The 23,980-nt window shown below is 38.0% G+C and overlaps 2 protein-coding genes across 3 annotated transcripts; one reads left to right on the forward strand and one right to left on the reverse strand.

Moving 5' to 3' along the window:
- Positions 1–1,396: 1,396 nt before the first annotated feature.
- Positions 1,397–8,717, reverse strand: LOC116262312 (transcription initiation factor TFIID subunit 15b). Its single transcript, XM_050080172.1, has 8 exons — positions 8,494–8,717; positions 8,153–8,369; positions 7,168–8,052; positions 6,423–6,531; positions 5,724–5,874; positions 5,562–5,643; positions 2,652–2,998; positions 1,397–2,516 (listed from the first exon to the last, which is right to left on the reverse strand). Exons 1-7 carry the CDS (start codon positions 8,621–8,623, stop codon positions 2,884–2,886), a joined length of 1,689 nt encoding a protein of 562 aa, XP_049936129.1. The 5' UTR covers positions 8,624–8,717; the 3' UTR covers positions 1,397–2,516; positions 2,652–2,883.
- Positions 8,718–9,977: 1,260 nt separating this feature from the next.
- Positions 9,978–23,269, forward strand: LOC116263272 (uncharacterized). Of its 2 annotated transcripts, XM_050080312.1 has the most exons (12): positions 9,978–10,418; positions 11,246–11,336; positions 12,884–13,189; positions 14,234–14,392; positions 16,837–16,981; positions 17,094–17,146; positions 18,986–19,121; positions 20,920–21,024; positions 21,166–21,383; positions 22,713–22,754; positions 22,852–23,014; positions 23,105–23,269. In XM_050080312.1, the coding sequence occupies exons 1-12, from the start codon at positions 10,291–10,293 to the stop codon at positions 23,113–23,115; spliced, it is 1,557 nt and encodes a 518-aa protein (XP_049936269.1). In that variant the 5' UTR covers positions 9,978–10,290; the 3' UTR covers positions 23,116–23,269. The 2 variants fall into 2 exon arrangements, with proteins under 2 accessions (XP_049936269.1, XP_049936268.1); XM_050080311.1 differs by having other exon boundaries at positions 22,852–23,269.
- The last annotated feature ends 711 nt before the right edge of the window (positions 23,270–23,980 follow it).

Consider the following 23,980-nt stretch of genomic DNA (forward strand, 5'->3'; position numbering starts at 1 on the left):
TGTGTAACTAATAAAATAATAATAATAAGATAAACTGCAACCTTTTTGCATCATCAATTAATGGATCATCTTCTAAGGTTCCAAGGACGGTGATGCTCATGAACAAAGATGTCTTCTGAGTTGGGCGGCAATGGTGTACTCCATCAATCAAAATACCACACGCTCCATTCATTGCAATTAAGAAGAGTAGCGCCGAATGAAATCAAAAGGGCAACCAAACTTTCACCACTCACCAGCCCATCCACTTAAGTCACAGCCCTTTAAGATTTCCAACAAGAGCTCTATAGGTCTGAAGCATAACGAAGACTTCAGTTCAGTTCATGACTTAGGTCTTAAGTCTAAAATTTGGAAGAATCATGAACTCGGTTCTTATAGCCCATAGTAACAACCCCGCCTCGCAATGTATTCCCACTTTGTGCATGTCCGCCGGATCCAGTTGTGTCCGACCGTCTAATACGGGAAGCCAAAACAAGCAGCATTTGAGAAACCAAATGCAAACCAAACCAGCATTTGAGAAAACAAGTTGGTTGTGAACCAGCCAAAAATATTGAAGGGCCGTCTTCTTAATAAGAAACAAATGGTTAAGAAAATAAACTCGAGTACATCAAAAGTATACAATACTCAGCACGTGGCAATCTCAAATCCACAATCAAATCAAATTCGACCACTGCTCATGCCGATGCTATTTGAGTCTGCCAACCCAGGTCCATTCCGACAACACTGGTCCAACCACAGCATCAAAGAAATAATGTTTCACCAAAATAATGACACTATTTGACTATCTAACAAAAACATATCACCGAAAACTTCGTTACACATTCGAGATTGTTGCGGAAGAAATTCGCGGAAGTTCCAAATATAAGTTTCCCATTCTCGCACATACGCCCACTAAAATGGATCAGAAGACTGTGCGACGACATAGTCGGGTGTTGAGACTTGAGAGACAATACTCTTTCGAACTATTTAAAATGTGACTGACATCCAAAATGTTCTGCATTTAATTGCCAAGACTATAAGCGAAAGATTAAAAAAAATGACTAGATATGAAATTTTCGAACTTCGGCATGAAACCAGAGAGCTTATCTTGATGTTTTTTTTTTTTTAAACCCTACCCGGAATGATCTAGAGGTTGTCTGACACAGCTCACTCCGAAACTCTGTAAATCTATCACATTTCCAAAAACGTGAAGCGGTTCCGTTATCCCTTACAATCTCAGGCCCCTTTTTCAAAAAACCATATTACCCTCCCATATCAACATTACAAGAATTTAAACAGCTTTTACACTTCATCGCCATAGCCGGTACCCTTTCATGAGCGATTTTCTCAGATACCTTAAGATAATTTCACTTACAATTACATTCACGTAAAGGAGAAAAATCTGCAGTGACAGAACAAGTAATATGAAAGCAGATACATATCCAAATTTCCCGTTTGTACATCAAGGGGGCATGTCACCCTACAACAAGGCCGTATGGTTTAGCAGCCGTCTAACTGGCCAGGGGTTACAGTTGAACCTTCAATATTACGGAAGCCTAGAATTTGATATAGATAAACTGCTTGTCAAAACCTCAGTTTTCTTCCAATGCACGAAGCCTCAATTTCTTTATTAACAGAATAAGCAAGAACCAACAGAGCATTCACCTCACGAGCCGACGATTCCAAGTTTGTTGAATTAACGACTAGACTAATACTAAATTTCAGAAGACAAAAAGGATCCTACCAGTTCGGCAGCACCCGATTACTTTCGTTCGGTCCCATCGATCTAGTAAGATACATCAGCGCCCAACCAATAATGCGTCGGACAAACAGCAAAGTACACTTTCTCCTTTTCAGTAACCAATTGCTATAGTGAGATTTTCTCCGCAAGGCAAACGAAACACATCTTGCCACTTTTTCATCTCCGGACAAAACACCTAAGATGGTAAGATTGCTCTCCCATTTATCTAAACAAGTAGGTGCACCACCAATTTGTGTACACCTTCCTTCCACAGAAGGGGAAAGAGCGAAAAGGTCAACCCGCTGCTACTGCTAATTAGCAAAACATAAAAAACGCTTGCAAAACACGGAAGCCGAACCCCTTCTACCCCTCTTTTTATGGCCACAAACTTTGACATACAAGAACTTTGCAGACTCAGGCTCATCAGCCAGCCGGCACTAGCCGGCAGACATGTGAAAGATGATCAGGAACTATCTTTTCAGTGTCCTCCAAAAAAATCATCAAATGCGAATAACCAATGGACAATCTCGGCAGTGGCTGGGACACTAGTTCCTAAGCATTTGTCCTCCTTCCCTTCCTCTGTTACTAAATCTCCCCACAAAAGTTTGAAGCCTGACATTGTCAAAGCATCACTGGAGCTCCTACATGCATAAGTTGCCTCCTTGTGAACGACGACGATCATGATGATGATGGCTGGTCTATTAGTTTAGGCTTTCATCCTCCCTCCCATCTGCTGTTACTAGTGATGATCATTGCATCATAGTGAAGTTTCACATTGTCAAAACGTTATCAGGAATTCCTAGATCAAAAAACGCATGAATAAATGCACGTCAAGATGAAAGGATGCATACATGCATGCATGAACCAAAAAAGCAGGACGTGGCCATAGACAAGCACGACTCATACACAATACACTTAAAAAATCAGCACTCACCTGAATATCTCAATTCTCAACCTAAGCAGCACATTCGAGGTATTCCACTTGCCTCTATAAAAACATCCACATGCAGTCAATTAATCTCAAGCTAAAATCCCTTCAACAACTAGAATCAAAAGGAAGCCGTTTGCTCTGATGGTGCACCCAACCTACCTTATGCCCTCATTTGAATACAACTTGAACAAGCATAAGATAGAAACTTTCATAGTATACATGAATGCTTAGATGTTTAGTAAGGTCGAGAACGCTGCCCGCCATGACCATGCCTATCAGGCCCTCCAGCACCACCATCTCTATAATTATCCCTGCGTCGATCACCACCACCATAGCCACCACCTCTACCCCTGTTGAGACAGATGAAATGAAAATCCTTACACTTGTTTACCTGATTAAGAAAAACTCTTAACCAGCTAAAGGTTGGAGACGAGCTAGAGATTACCTCGACAAGAATGTGAAAGAGAACAGGGGAATTAAAATGGCATCAAAAATATCCAGGAAAGCCAGCGAGCAGCTTAGTGGACTACCCATTCGACAACAGAATCAAACGAGTAGGGGACAACAATTTATCGAACCATTAAGTCATAATCAAAGGACGCTTGGGCACCTCTTTAGATCATCAAATTACATATCCAGTTGACCGATCACCAGACGTGATATTTAGGAAGCATATACACTTTTCATCACAAACAGTAACAATATCTACTCTCCTATGGACAAGTCAAACCTGCCCTAAGAAGGGCTAAAAACATAAACCAATAAAACTGACTCTATAGCAATATGCAGTTACATTTGCATATTCGCTGGACCTCTTAAGGTTAACAAATGTTCTCCCATTAACATGTTTATGAATTCCAAAAGATGGGCACATTGAAGGAAATACAGCTCAATCTGAACACTATATCAACAAGTATAAACAAATCAAATCTGAATCAACTAGTAAAGGTTAAAAGCATCAAAACTGTACCAAGTTCTAACTGAATTCAGTATAGCTATCAGAATTCTCAAGTCTGAACTCTTCACCATCATCTTACCCAAACAGGTCTTAGTACAGCTATCAAAATTCTTATTTTGTATTTATATGGATACTCTGCAATGACTACGCACTAAAGGTAACACCTTGCATCACAATGCCCACAATAAAAATCATATCAATTCCTGAACTGTTTCATACAGTCAGCTGATTTTTATCCTTGAAATTACTATTTCGACAGTATGATCACATGTTCCAAAAAAAACTAAACGAACCATGCGGGTCTTAAATCGTAGTAATAGTATTTTTGGGTGGCTAGAACCTTTAATTTGACAAGCAATTTACCATAGCTACCTCATTTGACAGAACATTATCGTCCTAACATTAAAAAAAAAAAACAAACAAAAAAAGGAATACCTGCACTTGATCAACATGAAAAATTAACAAGAGACACCACGTTTATGATCGTTTTTGTAAGTTGATTCTTGTTCCATATTTTCTAGGTTATTTGATCAACATCACATGTTCACGTTTCTTCAATCTCTTTGTGATTTTGATTATTTATGAATTATGACATACTTCTAAAGATATTCCTTCTAAATTATATTTGTGAATATCTGACGTATTTGCAACTTTTATTAGTAAAAGAAAGCATGTTTGAACCATGTTTTAAACAACACATGGTCTAGTTTACAAATCATATCATACAAAGCACGTCTATACCATGGATGTATATCTGACATGTCCTGCAACTGTAGAGAACAAAGACTATGATATTTCCTTCAAATTTTTTGTGTTCTTAAAAATTTTTATCCCCATTCCCTGACCCAAGCCCCTTGCTTTACTGAAAAAAATACAGCAAATTGACTTCTAACTTATAATTAAGAACAGCAAACTGTCCAAGTATTGAAAGAAATATTTTGACAGTGCAGAAATTGCGGTATTGTACATCATGTAATGAACCTTATTAACAAGTCTATATAGCATCTCCTCTTGGCATGACCTTGGACTGGTTTTAATTTCCTAAGCGTCAGGCTTGAAAGGGGAGTACACGACCATTATATAGGCACAGAAGGGAGTCTTAGCAGTATTCAGTGACAAGGAATTTAGTATGCCTCCCTTTGATTGCATATCAAGAGCATCAACAGCATCGAGGGAGATCCTTGTGATTGCTGTACATTATTCAGCAGGCATTTCGAATAAAGAAATTCTCTAAAGCTAGAATAAGATGCTACAATAGCACACTTGTAGCCGTCGTAGAACCATGATCTAGCTCACACAAACTGGGAGTACCGACTAAATACTAGGTACCCTACAACCTGCATAAGCAGAACATAAGCCAAGGGCCCATAATAACGACCAACATAAACTAGTCTCACAGAAAGTGTGTCTCAATTGAAAAAAAAAACACGAAAAAAATGTAAAAACAAGTCAGCCATAAAGAAAGGGAAAAGGCAATTTTTATAAACAAAGCACCAAAATGAAAAAAAATGCAAAAAAAAACATGTCATATCCATTATTTATTCATTTTTTGCATTTGTTGCGCGTTTTTCACATTTTTCAGTTACCAGAATTTTAGTTTCACATTTTTCATATTTTATTTTTAGTTGTTTAACTTCTCCAAAAAAATTGATGAGACTTTTCCAAGAAAAACAACTTTGCCACATATTACCCGAGAAAAAACCTCGCTATTTTATACTCAAAATCCAAAAACAATATTTGTGACAATGTCATTAAGTCCAGCTATTTAAAATCGTCTCCCTTTAGCCTCTTACAGAATCTAGACCCCAAAATAAAAAAAATAAAATAAAATAATAAAAAAAACTCAAAGAAAGAAACAATGAAGATTTTCTTAGAATCTACCAAGCAACAGTTTGCGCATGACATAATGGTGCAGGAAATCCATGCATGCACAAAGAAGCCATAATAACACGTACCCATGACCATAAGCAGGTGGAGCCCTTGGTGCAGACTTCTCTGCCATTGCAACATTGATTCTGTAGCCCCTCATCTCATAATCTGAAAAAATATGCGTCCGTAAGCAAATCTATCTACAAAACAAACAAAACTTGCAGAAGGCATTGTTTGCAAGTACTCACTGTTGTAGAAGCCACCAGCAGAATGGGCTGCAGAAGGATCCTCATAAGAGAGGACCGCATCCCCTTTGCTGTTGCCATATTCATCAGTGTAGATCTTGATGTTCCAAGGCCATTGATCTTTATACCCACGTTTCTGTTTTATTCTTCCAACCTATATAGTGCACGAAACAAAAAGTAGTCAGCTCCATCAATTCAGGCCAAAATATTGAGGAGGAAAAAATGAAGAACAAACCTAAACTATGAGATAGGAAATATAAAGTGAGCAACAATCAGATGGCATGACTTTTACCACTACATGCAGTAAATAGTAATATTAATATCAGCAACTCGTTTTCAATAACATGAGAACAACACAAGCAGAAATGCAGATAAACATGAGCATAGCATTAATCAGATAAAATAAACAAGTATTTGCAGACAAACCAGAAATAGATCAATTGCAATTCAACCTCGAGCCATTCAATATAGCACTGAAACGAACTAGAAGTGCACCAGGAATACCATTTTCAAGAAAAGCAAAGGGTTTCACCTTTTACCAAAAATCCACCAAAAATGCAAATCTTAAGTTCAAAATATACAAGAAATCCAAATGACTCAATTTTTATCTATCCAAGATTTAGAAGTCATAACCTTTCTCAAGCGATTTAACATAAGGAAATTAAACCTACAGCAATCCAAAATTAAAGATGCTTGACAAACATTGATGAATTTGTGATAATCTTCCCACCACTGGAGAAATTTTTTTGCACGCAGCAGCACAGCAATCAGGCAAATGGCATCAACATGAGTGCAAATGGTATCGACAAGACTAAATAATTGATGACATGGACGCAACCAAAAAATATGCAGACAGACAAACAATAAAAATAACAAAAACCAAAGTTAAGAGATAATCAAAGACGATCCAGTGAATGCAACTATTCAAAAAGAATGGCATCAACCCTGCCAGATGCATCTAGTTAAAAAAATAGTTCAAATAGGACCTTGTCATACTTTAACAACGAGATAAATAATGTAACAATTTAGGTCTTTTTTATATATCTGGAGGAATCCAACAGCATTTTAAGGATTCCATGACAAATAGAAATATGCGAGAGCAGTATGAATTTAGGCCATTTAGGCAAGAGAATCATGTGGACTTGTGGATATAAATTCCAGAAAGCAAACAAAAGCATTAATAACATAAAATAATCGGTCTATTGTATTCAACTAATCCATTTTAGCTAATGAAAAGAAAGGCAGTCAGCATTTCAATAATATCCAACTCTCCTGAACAAATCTGATGTTCAAAAATGAATATCTGACCCCGAAGAAAGGGACCGGGAGCTCAAGGAATGAATTCTAGTGACGTCTAATTCTCGTGAACAATTAAGATACCAAAAGTCAATTATTGCAACCAGAAAACTAAGCATTTCGAAGAATGAGAGATGGCTACAGAGAAAGCTACCTGTCCAATCCCCCAAAAAGCTCTCTTAGTTCATCCGACGTTACATCTGGAGGTAAGTTTGAAATATATATCCGAGAGTTATCGCAAGTATCACCGCAATTTTCATCGCACTGCTTCACCTTTGCAGCCGCAGGTGGATCGGCTGGTGCACCATAGCTTCCACCAGAGTTCCGTGAATCATCACGACCAGGAACTGGCCTTGGCGCACCATAGCCGCCGCCTACTTTGTCTTGGCCATAACCATCATATCCAGATGCGGGCGGCTCTCCTCTGCCAAAATTCCCACCAGGTGGACCGCCATAGCTATTTGGTGCTGGATACGGATTCAATGAGGCACCATACCCTCCAGGAGGAGGAATAGTAGCTCCATAACTCGGTGGAGCGGGAGCGCCATAAGAGGGAGGGCCAGCCGGAGGAGGAGGATAGTTTCCTCCTCCAGCACCACCGCTCCCATCACTTCCGTAAGAAGGTGGTGCAGGTGGTTGAACTTGACCGTACGACCCATCATCCCTGTCATATCCACTATAAGAATCGCCTCTTCCGCCACTACCATAGGTACCGCCAGCACCGCCACCACTGCCGTAGTTACCGCCAGCACCGCCACCACTGCCGTAGTTACCGCCAGAACCGCCGCCGCTGCCATAGTTGCCTCCCCCTCCTCCACCGGCACCATAGTTACCGCCACCGCCACCGCCATAACCACCACCACCGCGACCTCCGCCACCGCCGCGACCACCGCGATTCCCACTGTAACCACCACCACCTCCACTTCCTCCCCGATTATACCCCCCACCAGCGCCACCGCGATCACCAGATCCACCAGGGGAGGGTGCGCCACATTTATTACACTCAGTTCTCCTGGCAAAATTCAGATTTCCACACCTACAACAATTCCCCCAAATTTTTGTTAGAAACGAAACCAGCAAAATCGTGAAACTATGCATCTATCAGTGAAGAGATAGAGAGAGAGAGAGAAAGGAACCCTGGATTAGGGCAACGCCAATCGCCATCTCGGCCAGAGCCGCCGCCTCTTCCTCCTCTGAAACCTCCGCCGCCGCGGCCTCCGCCACCGCGATCAAACCCCCCACCACCGCTTCCACCACGATCAAACCCTCCTCCGCCTCCGCCTCCGCCTCCGCCATTACGGTTATACCCACCACCGCCCCCGCCCCCGCCTCCACCACCGTATCCTCCACCACCTGCATATCAGAGCCATAACCTCCGGTTAGAGACAACAAACGAGTGACATAAAGAGCAGCCGATAACGACTCCAACAAACAAATCTTGAAAAGAAATTAAAAAAACCCTAGCTAGACCCAGTACCACGTTGCTGCTGATAACCACCGCCATATCCGCCACCGCCGTCGCCGCCACCACCACCGCCATAGCCACCACCGCGGCCCCTCGGGGGCGCGGATTGATCTCCGCCTCCTGAACCATACATTTCAGCCATGCCTCTCCCTCTCTTTTCCCTCTCACTCAACTCTCCTGTTTCTCCGCACAGCGATGCCTAAATACCAAGGCTGCGACTGCGAATAAGCGATGAAGCAGAGCACGATAGAAATCGGAACACAATGACTCGGGTAAGGCGGTGGAATTGGTCCAAAAAATCCTAGGGCTGACGCGGGAAAGCGGGTCCCACTGTTAGATCGGGCAGTCCATATCCAAATGATCCTCTAGATAGAACCATCTGCGCTGTGCATTCGGTTCTACTGTTCGTTCCGGCAATAGAAACAATAATACATGCTTTATGAATGTGAACATAAACAAGTCAATCTTCTTATTATCAAACATTTGTTATAAACAAAATTAAGTTTTTTCTCTCTAGATAGTTGGGAATTAGCGCATCTTTGTAGACAACTCGGATACCTCATAAATTGGACTTTTCAACTTAAAAGTTAAGTCAAACTATAAGTTCAAATTAAAAGTTTAAGCCAAACTATGTAATTAGGAGAATGAAGATTTTTTTTTATGATAATGCGCATTGTCTTATCAATAAATTAATATGATAACCTTTTGCCATGTCTATTTTCACAAATAGAGCTAGCATTCTATTATATGTTCAATTCATCTTTCGTTTTTTAGCACTTGATCATCTCATTATTCTTTTTGCCGTGACATCCTCCAAAATTGACATAGTTTTTCTTATGAAGGAAGCGTGAATGGAATAACCTACAAATATATTTTTTTTCTTTTGTAATGTGCAAAACTAAGGCTAGAAACAATTTATATGCTAAGAGAAACACATTCAGCGTCCAACTCTCAACCTCCTCAATTTTGAATGCCTTAGGTTGACAAGAACAAAGCAATGCTGAAAAAACTTTAATTTGGCTAACAATTACTTCAAATATAAGATTCAAACAATTGATTTACAACAAATGTATGGGATATTTTATACGAATTAATTAACTTGTAAATTCATGGTATTTGAATATTTCGAGCCACACAACTCAAAGTAAGGCCCCTTTTTAATCCAACAAAAGATGTACGAATTTGAGGCAGCTTGCATGCCCTGAAATCCAAAAATTATTAATGCCTAGGCTTTACATAGCTATCAATTTAAAGACTAGGGCAATCAGATTCTCCCAATAAACTTGCTGCAAATATTTGCTTAAATTCAAATTCGAATGTGATCGGATTTCATTTTGCAATCGAAATTGTATCCGATTCATTAACTGGGTATCAAATTTTTTTTAGTATTGTTTTTTTTTTTGTTTTTAAATGGCTGGTCGAATGTCGGATCTAACGAGTTACCGTAATCCCCACCAAGAGGAGGGGTTTTTTAATAGCTTTCAACAATCAAGGGCCGATCTCCAAGTAGCCGTTTTCCGGAATGTCGGGGTGCAGCAGTCTGTCCTTGTTGTTGACATGATGTTGTTGGTCTGTTTCGAACGCGGGTCAGGTCACGAGTACCGATATGAGTTGATTGGATCGCGCATCAGGTCGGTCTTAGGCTGATGTTCTTGTGTCAGCTTCGATTCGAGTCATCCGGCGATCTTCCGTCGCATGCAAGTTTTCTCAGAAAAGAAAAGGAGGACGGTTTAGGCGAAAGGCGCGGGAACGCTCACATAGATACCGCGCATTAGCACCGTCGTGGGGAGGTTTCCTCTGTTGGAAAGGATGGGTTGCTGCCACCGTTACACCATTCTCCATCGCGCTCTGCTCTTTCTTTCTCTATGTTCAATCGCATCTATAACGATCACCACCGATGCCTTTGACGTTCGCCACCACCTCTCCACCGTTACCAGGTCTGTTGCATGTTTATTTTTTTCTCCGATCTCTTTCTTTGTTGGCTTATTATCTGCCTGCATTGTTGGGGACAAGTGAACCCTCATTTTTTAGTCTTGAAGTTGGTCTCCATTTTTTTATCGTTGGTGGTCGCGGGAAAAGAATCCTCCATTATTTTGTTGACGTCGTCCTTTCCTGGTGGTGGAATAATCTGTTGAGATCTTTTTCCAATAAAGAAAACGTTGAGATCTCTTTCCGACAACAAAACATACATGGTTGCATGTTAAAGAAAATTGAAGCATTTGATTAATATTTTCGTTTTTTGATGTTCAAGTTTGGTGTCAAGCGTCGATATACGCAGCAATCACGTTGTTACGTTTCTTTCCAATCATTCATGCAGTCATCGTCTTTCTTATTTCTTTCTCAAGATTTTTTTGCTGATACATAAAACTGGTTCGGGCGATGATTATAGATCATTTACTTATGGATCTTTTTGTTTCTCGGCATCTGAGGTTTGTTCATGACAGGTGAAAGAACAATGTGATTGTTAGATTTTTTTCGTTCGTTTGCTGGTGATTGAAAATTTCAGTTATGTTAAAAAAAATAATGCGCTCGATTGTTTGTGCATTTTTCTACGAGCTTGTTGTTTCATTCGTAAGTGGGGCTTGTCATTCACACGTGAAACTGTGAAAATCCATTTTGTTTATCGGCTATCACGTTCTTTGCAGTGTGGATGGTTCTTGATGACTGCGGTTGCAATTGAACCGTAGAACCATTGATAATTTAATTGAAAGGATTGCCTCTTCTCCGTGAATTTGGTTTGACCAATGCATGTGTTCATCACTAGGTACGATGTTTCAAAGGAGATCTCAGCTGGCGATGCCCATATTTCTATTGATCCTCCAAACAAATGCAGCGTAATTCACTTGAACTTAGTGGTATGACCCGACTTCTTGTCTCCGATAAGTTCCTTTAAAGCATTGCCCATATTTCGTCAATCAATGTTGTAAGGAGAAAGAGATTTTTGTTGGTGATACTGTTCAACATCAATTGGTTAAATCCAAAGTTAGGAAGCTGGCTTATCCAGTACTCCTCCTTCAGGCTGACAAATCATGAACTATGTTCAATTTCATCATCTACTTCATAATACTTTTTCCATTTCTCATATGATTCTTCATAACAACATTGAGCAATTGAATGCCTTTTTTTTTTTTGCAGTTACGAGGTTATTGGGAGTAGTGTAGTCCATGGGTGGAGCTAAGGGTTTTTTTTTCTCTCTCTCTCTCTAGGGGGGCACTATATAATTTTAAAATTTTTTCAGGGGCGAAACTAAAATGTTTGAAAATGTCAAGCTGTTGCTCTGTAAAAGCAGTGGTACTACAGGCAGATATTTACAAAAAATGCTTATTTTTACTCTGACCTGAAGTCTTTAATGTCATTCATGCTATTGAGCTTTTAGCCAGATTATTTTCTTCCATAGAAAATATATTGCAAGCTGTTAGCAGCAAGCTACAAAAAATCAGTAGCATCCAGTAAGACACTTCTTATTTTAATAGCTTTTATGCATGCTATCGAGTTTGTTTTATATGTAGATGATGATTTGATTGGTGGGTATTGCTTCTGCTGTTGAGGGTTGTAGTTGATGCTTCAAGATTTAACAAACCCTTATGATTTTACATTCTATACTGTGGCTGGAGATATTTAATTTCTTTAGAATGATGAGAGAATGATATGTATCACAGCTAAGACGTAATGTAGGTCTTAACTCTTAATTATATGGATGTGTCATATTTGTGGTGTGTTCATCTTTTCCATCTTTTGAACTTCTACGCATGGCATGACTAGTTGACATTCTTCTTGTATCTTGCTTTTTCTTCTTATTTTTTTTCTCGCAAAGGTAACTGCACTCAACTTCTGATATTGTAGAAGTGATGCTTCATAACCTGTTCATTTTGAAATGTTCAAAGGTGAAATTTTTAAATTTACCTTGTTGCTAATTTTTGTTGGTCATTGGTATGGAACCTTTATGAGATTGTTTGGGCTAAAAGGAGTTGTGCCAGTATTGTTACCATTTCAGGTCAACTTCTGATATTGTAGAAGTGATGCTTCATAACCTGTTCATTTTGAAATGTTCAAAGGTGAATTTTTTAAATTTACCTTGTTGCTAATTTTTGTTGGTCATTGGTATGGAACCTTTATGAGATTGTTTGGGCTAAAAGGAGTTGTGCCAGTATTGTTACCATTTCAGTGATTTGTATGGAATATTGCAGTTTGAACTTAAGAAAAAGGAAGGAAGAGGAGATCCTCATGATAACTTTGAAATATACTCTGAAATGGTCTTGCTCCTGGACGTATATTCTTCAAGCATGTGGATTAATTTGGATTAATTTACCTCTATCTTACTGTATTTGTTCATATTCATAATGCTCCTTCTTTTGTTTAGCATATGCAAGTATAATACATTCATGGTTTGGATCCTGTCCAGGCAAGACATGGTACACGAGCTCCAACCAAGAAGCGCATAAGGGAACTGGATAGATTGGCCATTCGCTTGAATTCTCTTGTTAGTCATGTGGAAGTTGAAGCTCATGGAATCATCACTTCTCCCGAAAAGTATCCAGCTTGGCTATCAAGCTGGCAATCTCCATGGAAGGGAAGAGATAAAGGTGGTGAATTGATAACCCTAGGGGAGGAGGAACTATATCTGCTTGGGAATAGAATCCGCGAAAGATTTCCAGAACTGTTTAATGTAGAATATCATCCAGATATTTTCCCAATTAAAGCTACCCAGGTAATGACCTCTTATGCTGATATAATGTTAGTTCATTTTTATTTATTCATTTTGAGGTGATATTGGCATCAAACCACACATTTAGGTAGTTAGTGATCTCAAGCTAAGACGGAATATCGATAAAATATGATCTTTGTTGCAGAAGATGGCATGGGGTGCCATTTCTCTCAAAAAATCAAATATTCAAATTTACTTCAGCAAGTAGTCTAGTGAATATTGTTGTTCTTCATATTTAATGACCAACTGGCTGGCTACCTGATAATAATGAGTCACAAGCCTAGAAAATGGTAAAACAGTCAGAATATCTTTATCCACAAAATTTGCTACTACATTAAGCTTACTATGCACCCTTTGTTTTGCTTAAATAGGAACATGGCATAAAGGAATCCTGTGATTTTTATTCCATTCTAGTTATACATGTTAGATCATGTCCCTGCCCATAGAGATGGGGGTTTGGGGTCCACAACCAAGTCTGGCATCCTAATAAATCATCACCCTTGTGACCTTCCTAAAATATGCACTATCGTTTGTGCTGTGTTTGTATACTCCCATAGGTCTGTTTCTTGATGTTGGTTATTTTGCACTCATTTAATGGTTGATGGCTGAAGGCTACATGTCATATTTGTCAAGTTGGATCTGTGGTTGACAAATCAAATACCTTTTAGTACTCCTAGAACAAATAGTTTGGTACTGACACTAGATGTACATATTAGCTTGTGTATGTCTTTGTTTCATAACTTTTATGTTTCATGTGCGGATTGTGGTACAACTGCTCATGTTTGTGGATGTGTTTCCTTGCGCTGCATCTTTATCATGAATGATGCTTTTCACTCAATCTGCAGGCATATTCATTTTTTGTGCATGACAAGCAATGTGTTTTAACTTTGAACTATTCCTTGAGTTGTCTTTGCTTTTGGTGAGATGTTTGTTTTACAGTTTAGTACCTGTAAAACGATCTTATTCACCAATGTGTTTCTTTTCATGCTCTGCAACTACTGGAGTTTAATTATTTAGTGATTTTTTGCAATTGTAACTCCTTCATAGGTTCCACGAGCCTCAGCTAGTGCAGTTGCATTTGGATTAGGGCTTTTTTCTGGAAAAGGTTCTCTTGGACATGGGCGTCATCGGGCCTTTTCTGTTGTCACAGAGAGTCGGGCTAGTGATATATGGCTTCGATTTTACGATACATGCCAAACCTACAAGGTAAAAACCATATATTAATTCCCTATCGATTGATTCTTTTTAAAGTTGCTCATTTCAGTGTAAAAACATATAACACAACCAAATCTTCGAGTTTCATGATGCCATTAACTGTAGCATTGTGGGCATTTCATGAACCATTTCCTTTCTGAGTGTCATGCATTTGAACCAACAGAAAGCAATTCATGTGTGTTTTATGGTTGGCAAGAAGAGTTGCTTATTAGTGGTTTTAAACATGCATGTGTAAGTATTTTATGGACATGTCTAGTGTTTCTACTTGCCTTTTCTTCCGAAAATTTTATGGGATAGTTATCCATCACGTCATGTGAAAATGTTTCCTTTGTCAGTGGCCTTTGTGCTCCTTTTTAGAGATGGGCGCTAGTATTTTGTTGTGGTCAGTATCCCACATGACAGCTTAATTTATAGTGCTCTGTTAATATATCATAACATACAGATTTCTAGAGACCTTAATTGTGCTCTCTCCCTCTCTATGTGTGTGTGTGCATTGGCAGGTAAGGGGCTGTGGTCCTGATTGCCATATCGATTGTTTCTGATTTCGACTACTAGATTTTGTCAAACTTTGAAAACTATAGCTTGGTAAAGTCTGATTAGGTCACACTCTGGTCTAGCTTGTCAGCAACCTGTTGACTGCCTTTATTGAAGACAATGCTTTATAGCAGGCAAGCCAACATCTATACAAAGCATCAAATGAAAGGGAAAAAGAGACAATAATTGGCAGTATTTGCTGGATATACATTCCGTTTCAGAAAAGAGACGATTGAGAGAATACAGTTATACAAATAATCAGTAGTTGTATAGATCCAGTTGTAGAAATAGTTAATGGTTGCACATGCACATACAGACAAGCTATTGAAGATTGTCACTTACAGTGCTTGCAATTGACCCATTCACTAATCCGTTACACCGATTGGTACATTGAAAATGCAAAGACTGTGAATTTGAAGAATCAATGTCTTAGTGTCCTGGTCTTGCTTGTTGATATATGTATGGAATGTGAAAATGGTTGATTGATTTGACTTAGGTTGATAGTCCTTATAGATCAGACATTTGCCTCTTCCTGATGTTGAAATGAGGTGGAAGTTGTTGGTGCATCTTTTTTTCTCATGTTCTTCTTCCAACTTCTAAGCAATAATGGTATATGCATTTTCATGTACAAAGTCAAATTTGTGTACCTTGTTTAGACTCGAGTCTATCGCAAACTTGATAGAAAACAAGGTCTCAGAATGATTGAGAACAAACTGGATGAGTTTTATGTTTGATTGATAGGAAAAAGCCAGTCTATAGGTTTACAACCAATTTGATGCTGCTGAAACAGTCCTGCTTAGGTAAGTGGGTTTTGATTGACTAACGAGGTCTAAAATGGTCAACGAACTATAACTAAGGTAGCCATATAAGCAAACTGGCCAACCCAGGTTTGCAGTTGGATCACCCAAATGATGACAACCATTCTCTTTGGTGTCATGTTCATCCCTGGAGCACAACCTGAGTGATGGTAGCTAAGTTTAAGACAAGCAAAACTTTGGTGTTTGTTTAGTAAAATGGGTTCCATGTTGCACAATTTTGTCTGTTTAACTGTGCTTATTATATTGCATAAAGGATTGTGCTTTTGTGAGTATTGATGAGCTCAGTGGATTGGACCTGTCAAACTTTGTGTGATATTGATCTTTCTTAGGTTGGTCAGACTTCAGAGAGCCAGTCTGGACTGCTCTGTGCTTTTCAAACTAGAACAAGTACATAGAGCAAATTTTTGTATTAGGTAAGTGCAATGCACCTATAGAAGTACAATAAATGCTACTCTTATGTGCACAAGTCTTTGAAAAAAAATGGTTTGGAATTTGGAAGCGACAGATTGAATTGTGAATGATACACCACTCTTTGTGAGTTCAGCTTGCTTTATTTACATTAACATATTTTGTGTCCTGCATTTCACATAACTTTCTTCGACTCATTTTTTCTGTTTTAATTAAATCCCATGCTTTTGCAGTACCTTTACAAGGGAATAATGTAAGAAAATGTACTGGCAGTTCTTAAATCTTCTGATTGAGAAGCAAAGTGAGTTCTTATGGTCTGTTCATCCTGATATCCTCACAATATTCGCAAGTCAAATTACATATAAATGTGCAAGAAGATAAATGAGAAAAGCAAAGTTGTAGTTTCTTGGAGGAAGTAATTAAAATTTTTAATAGAAATCTTCGAGCTCTTATCTGTTGAAGTTTGTAACTGATTGTGTTCCTATTGGCTTTTATTTTAAATTGATTGGTAATGTAGGTCTTATGCTTGTTTGATTATCCATTTTGATTCTCCTGTCTTTTCTTCTGATTCTGGATTTCTCACTGTTAAACAATTCAACAGAGTATATTGGTAACTACTTGGTTAATATTTTAGCATCCTTTTATTCTGTTGACCCCTTCTCGTTTGTTTGGTAGGATTATAGGATCACCCAGGAGCCTGCTGTGGAGAAGCTAAAAGAACCAATTCTTACCGAAGTTTCCTCTGCATTAACAAGCCGTTATTCACTGAACTTTACAATGTCTGATGTTGCTTCATTGTGGTTCCTTTGCAAACAAGCAAGTTTACATCCCAGTTCCCATCTTATGTATTTATGAGTGAAAAAGTATATGATATGATGCGAGTTATTTGTTTTAGGTTACCCATGTGAGTTATTTTTGGTTTATGCAGGAAGCTTCATTACTTGACATAACTGATCAAGCTTGTGCTCTTTTCAACCAGACGGAGGTAAGCTGTCACAGTGTTATGTACGGAATGAAAGCAAAAGGTGCTTAATTTTAATGCACATTGATCTTCAGTCTGATGAGAATATGGTGCAACGGTCATAACTAACAGCTGTTTTTCACTTTCTCCAATACTAGAACCAGAGTCTAGTACTTGATTAGACATTCTTAGATGCAATGTAATCTAACAATTTTCTAAGATAGCACCTATGTTGTCAAGGCCTCGCCTAGGCGATGCTTAGGCGTGGAGTAAGCATGAGTCCACACCCATTGCTTAAGTCCACCACATAGGCGAAGAGATATGTGCTGGCACCTACTGCCTAGGCTGGTGTAGGCGCCAGCACTCCTAGTCCATGGCAAAGTGAAAAGTTACATTCCCTTTCAATTAAAGTTTCTTAATTGAGTATATATTGTTATGTACTTTATTTTGTATTTATAGTTTTATGTATTATGTTGATTATGCTGTTATATGTATATACAGTTACTTAGTCTGTTATATAGTATTGTGATACCTCATACCTGTTATATATATGTATACATTAGTATGGTTATGTTACGTACTTATATCATATAGTTATATGTATTTTTTATTTGTTATATCTGTTATATGTATGTACTATTATGTACTGTTAGTCTGTTTTTTTGTATTACCTGCTGTTGTACTTGTTACATGTATTGTAATACCTGTTATATGAATTGTTAATTTGTTATAATACTGTTATAATACCTGTTGTAGTAGAGACATTGTCATTGCGATTACCATAGGTAAATAGTAGAGACAGAAGGAGAGCAATCGCCATCGACCTGCGCGGTTGCCTACCAATGCCTAGCACTTGCTTTCTCTGAAGCATGGAGGTGGAGCAGAGCTACATGCCTAGCTCCAAACCAATGGCTCAACAGAGACCATCTGTTGACCCCTTACATGAGTGAGCGAGAGCAAAAGAGAGAGAGGGGAGCTATGGAGTATGGAGAATGGCTGATTCTTTGTCCCTTTCTTTTTGAGGAAAAGTCCACCCAAAAATTCAAAATGAGCAAATGATTATCGCTGAAACAATCAACCTTTTTTTGGATGTTGGTTGCTTTTGAGACATTTCATCTATAAAGCCTGAGGGGAGACCCAGAGAGGAGGCTGAAGAGGAGATCCAATCGCTTCCACCTTCCTTCTCTCTCTGAGGATTTCTTCTTGTAGCACAAAAGAAGCCATGTTCTCATCACAAAAAAGCAAAAGTCATGTCCCAGTTTGATTGTTTTTGTATGAGAAACCATACTTGCAGGACAAACACGTGTTTCATTTTCATTCTAAACAGGGACTTTTTTGTCAAGTCAGTGTAAGCAGGACATTGTATATACAATTATTTTGTTTTTTATTGTATACTGCTTTGTATATAAGTCCTTGGATTATTTGCTTGCTTGTTACAGACCATCTTTTGTCTAGTTAACTGTTTTGGTTGGATATCTATATATATATATATATATATATATATATATATATATATATATATATATATATATATATATATATAAAATTTTAAGCAACGCATTTTTTATATCTGTGGGTGTTGTATTCCCTTGCATTGCATTTTGTTACCAGAACAGAGCCCAACTATTTCAATGGACTTGGTTAACTTTTATTATCCATCATACTGTATGATTATTAAGATTTATACCCTTTGTATTAATTATTTCTTTCTCTGGCCTCTTGAGTTCAAAGGCTTCTTAAAGCTATATCAATGGCTTTTATGCAACTTCTAACTGAAGTTGTCATATATGAAAGTGAATCCGATAGGAAATTTATTTCAATTTAACATGTGCTTACTGTAACATGAATCCTTAACGTGTGCAGGTTTTATTGCTAGAGTGGACAGATGACCTGGAGATGTTTATATTGAAGGGTTATGGTAAATCAATAAATTACCGAATGGGACTCCCATTGCTCCGTGATGTTTTGCAATCCATGGAAAAAGCAGTTTTTGCAAGAGGTATATTTGATTGATGAAGTAATTACATTGGATGAAAATATTTCACTGAGTGACGAGTACAGTAAGATATTTGTTTATTTGGAGACGATGTGTATTCTATATTTGGAAGTACACATGCATATGTAGATATATATCTACTGTGTGTGTGTCTATGTGTATCTGTGTTTCAGTTGTTTCGTTTCCATGCTTGCTTGCTCTGTCGGGCAACAGGCCAGTTGTGTTTCTGGTATCTGGCATGCTTTCAGATAGGGGCCAAAGAGTGGGTTTGTTTTTTTCTTTTGGGTGGGGGGATGAGGAGGGGGAGAGTAATATAAGTCCAAGTGATATTTATGAAGACAATCTCAGTCTTGGGCTTAAGTCTTGACTCGATTAACCCCTTATATAGGCCAAAGCATGAAAGTTTTCTCATTTTTAATGTGCTTGAGCTTTGAGGCGAATAATCACCAGTTGTTACCTCAGGCATTAGTCACTTGTAAGGTCACACCTTTTCTAATTTTTTCTTATCTTATCGCCTGTATGCTTGTAACCACTGCTTAAGCCTGAGATTGACCTTCTAATCAAGAATGTGGTCTGGCTGTCACCTGTATAGAGTGCTCAGGCCAGACAAAAACCAGGTTGGCTTTCAATGAGCTTGAATTTCTTCTGTGCCTCTTATTAGGCCAAATAGTTCATCACAACTTGCATATATCTGATCTGAGAATAGGTTCCTTTTTCCTCCCTTGGAAGGGTAGGCTTTTATTTTGTGTCCTTTCCTTTTAGAAGGCTTGGATTGTGGACGCTTCTTTTAAAAAAAAAAATTATTTTGTAATGCGAAGCTTTATGCCTAACTAGATCTTGAAGTCTTTCGAGATGGTCAGGCATAGACTATATATTGTAGATTTGTTTTTTATATCCGAATATAATATATGTATCAAAATAATAGGAGTAGTATCTTTATAAATATTTCAGTTGATAAAGTCTCATATTTTTTAACCTATATATTGTTGGATTTCCAAAATGTTCTTATTAAAGTTAAATATTTTTATTTGTTGTTAAACTTATTAAATTTGAAATAAAACTTAATAGGCTAATTTCTTATTATAACTGGGAAGGAGAGATGAACATCATATAATTTATTACAATTTTGCCATGTAGATAAGCGTAAGGTCATTTTAAAGTTTTAATAGTAGGTGCATAGATGACACAAAGGGTTTATGTTATGCACATGTCATTTTAAAATTTATGAATAAGAAAATAAATTTTGATCAATACTATGCCTTCTGCCTTTGTAATTAAGATATTTCAGACAAGGTAGTTTTGGAGAAAGAGAAATTCTGGCTAGTGTTTTACAAATTTGTTAAAAGGGAAGAATGAGGTTCTCTTCTCCTAGTGAAGGTGTTAGAATGTGAACTGCCCTCCTTGTTAATTGAAATTAAAGATTGTTGTGCTGCCACCATACTGTTTTACTTTTATCACCAACTTTTTGATCATCGGCGTGCTAAATCCACAATAAAGTTGATACTATGTCTTTAAGTTTTTATGAACAAAACAAAGCTCCAATCAATTTTTTTGATACTCTCGTATGTGAACAAAGCAAAGCTCCAGTCAGTGATGGTTGGACCTCAAATCTAGCGTTTAACATGAATTCTTATTGCTGTTATTTTATATATGTGGTTGATTATTTGTAGCTTCCCTTAAACTATTTTGCTTGTCTTTTAGTTTCACCTTTTATTACTCTTGTGCTCAACCACCATGACGTTTACACATTTTCTGTGTCAAAGATTCTCATGATGCTAATATGGGCCATCTTCTTTTTCAGAAAGCCAATCCACAGGGACTTTTGAGAAAGCACAGCTTCGATTCGCTCATGCTGAAACAGTTGTTCCATTTACATGCCTGCTTGGACTTTTTCTTGAAAGATCTGGTAGGTTTTTGCTTCAATGATCTTTTCTTTATAAGCAGCGACCGTTTCTTTGCCCGTTACCTACTGTAACAAAATACCAGCTTGCAACCTTAAAAAAAAAATCAGCCCACTAATTGTTACTTAACAAAATAATACTTGCAGAATTTGAAAAAATACAAAGTGAGCAGCCTTTTCAACTGCCACCAAAACCTCCCCTGGAAAGAAGTTGGAGAGGTAGTATAGTGGCTCCATTTGCAGGCAACAACATGCTGGCTTTGTACCACTGTCCTGCTGATAAATCCAAAAGCAGTGCACCTGAGAAGCATAATGGCAGTTACTTTGTGCAAGTATTTCATAATGAGATTCCTGTGAAACTGCCAGTAAGTTCATTGGCTCTTGTTTCCTTATCATCCATCTTATGTTAATTTTTCCTATATAATCAGGTGCTGTTTGTAACTTCAGCTACTAACATCTGAAAGATCTGAGAATCATGAGCATGAGATTAGTTCAACATGGATAGCATTATGCAAATGTTATGGCAAAAGGTTTATCGTGACTCAACCCATGCACCATAAGATAGCGAGTGGCTTACTTATGACGCTGGGCTATCAAGAACTTGCATACTAGCTCTTAATTAGGTTCAGAGTTGCGCAGTGCTCTGAGAACACAACAATCTGGTGTATGCACCACGTGCTTCACTGGAGACTTCTTTGCTATACGAGCTTGCTCTTTCTCACAAGTCTTATTAATGGGGATGCCACTTGTTTCCCAGTATGCGGTCAAAAACTTCATTGCCTTGATTGTATTGCCAACAGAACAGCATCTCAGTAGCTTGTTTGCAATCACAGTCACACAATATGAGTTAGCAAGTAAGTGATTGCTTACATGTCTATCTCCTCTGCTGCATTCTATAGAACTGAAAATCATAATTAGAGCAAAGGCAAGAATGATGATCCCTTCTGTTACAAACTTACAATTATACTCCTTATTGTGCTTACTTGATTCTGACATGCTCAAGGGGGTTCATTCTTTGTCTGTTCTCCGTCTTGAAAGCAAGCCTGTAATGTTACTGAAAGTAAAGGTACATCACTTTTTGAGTAAGTTTTGGTTTACCTGTCAGTAATTTTGCTCAAAATGGTTGAAATGATTAGATTTATATAATTAATCTGTTCCTCTCTATGTCAAACTGTTGCAATCTCATTGACCAATAATATTCAACACCAAATTAATCAAGGATCCGAAGCAGTTAGACGTTGATGAAAATTACTTTAATGCGTCAGTTTCCAGACATCAAATAGTGCCTCTCAATGAGGATGAAAGTCAGAATTATGATCTGCTTATTCGAGAAAATATTTCACCTCCCAGCAATAAAGTTGAAAAATTGTAAGCCCTTTCTATGACAGAATGTGCACAAAATTGCATATATTTGAGTGGACCTTGGTTACAAGAATTTAATGGAGCGTTTCTATTGGATGCACAAAATTGCATATATTTGAGTGGACCTTGGTTACAAAAATTATATTTGAGTGGACCTTGGTGACAGAATGTGCACAAGCCCTTTCTATGACAGTAGGCTGTCATCTTTAATGTTGTGCAGTTTGTTGATTTCATTTTGGAGCTAGTTTAGCGTTGATTTGTTTTATTATTGTGACTCTGGTGGTTGCATATCTTGTTGTGTATCTGAACATTTTGTGTTGCCTTAATGCAAGGGCTGTGGCGATGTCGACTTATGTCCTTTTGAAGTCTTCAAGGTATGTCTTCTGATATTTAAGATCCACCTTAGTTTGCCTTGACCAAGTTCCTGTTTTTGCCTTTGCAAATAACATGATGACGATTCCTTTGTCTCAGGAGAAGGTAGTTTCCCCTCATTTGAGGCACAACTTTGAGTCCATCTGCAACGTCAAGTCAGTGACAACCAATTCCTGCTCCAGTCCTTGTAAGCTGTTGAGAGCAGCATCTAATATATATCGTTGGATCTTCCCTGCTGAGCAAAAAGATGAAGCACGGATTGGTGGGCACAAAGGAGAATTGTGACCTTTTTTTCTAACTTCTAACAATTACAGATTTTGTTTCGCCACTAACTTGATTTTGTATGTTGTAGATTTTTCTTGAAGAGTCAGTTTGTGTGGGTTATTGGGTACCCACCTTCTTCGACAATGTTCTGGAACAATGCTCTCTTTGGCGATCTTACTTTAGAAAACTAGCAAATGCAATTAATTTGTAGCAGGAGGATTTTGATGCATTTAATCATAAAAGAGTTGCTTGAGCTGAGGTCTCCGTGGTCAACTTGGCTGCTTCAGTTGAGGATAGTAGCTAAACTATAGTTGGGTCCTGTCAAAACACATTGGCCTTTTTAGTATATAAATTCAAAGAGCAGTGTTTTGCTTATTTTCTTCATGGATGCTTAAGAACATTTTCACATAATATTTTGACCGTCTGGAGTTTCAACCATTCTACATACAAACTCTGTTTTAAAAAAATGTTGCTTACTCCAGCTGACTATTGGAATTAATGATTTACAGTCTTTTATTTTGCTTCAAAAAGATTGTCTGGATTCAGTTTTACGAGATACCCTGTCCGAATCCAGATATAAATGCATCAGATCCTATCAGTTCAAACCTGGTAAAATCCTTAAAATGTTAACTGCTTATATCTTACATTTATTGCACAGTAAATGGCTTCGCTTTTCGGGGTTTGGTAACGGTACTTGACCTGGATATCGTTCAGCTAAATCTCCAGGTAAGTTTTATTTCTCTTTATTTGTCTAAAACTTTTATGGTCTATTCTTTTACTGTAAATGCAAAATCGACCAGTTTTACCAATCTAAAATGATTCATACTAATCAAGATTTCCTATCTAAACAAGGAGCTATTGTGTATAAAACTTATATAAAATATTTTCCACATTAATTTCCTTAATGAGGCATGCAATCTAATTTTTCTTATATTGATACCAAGTTTTGATGTGACGACGCCAT

This window comes from Nymphaea colorata, chromosome 10 (assembly GCF_008831285.2).
Source record: "Nymphaea colorata isolate Beijing-Zhang1983 chromosome 10, ASM883128v2, whole genome shotgun sequence".
Taxonomy (NCBI): Eukaryota; Viridiplantae; Streptophyta; class Magnoliopsida; order Nymphaeales; family Nymphaeaceae; genus Nymphaea; species Nymphaea colorata.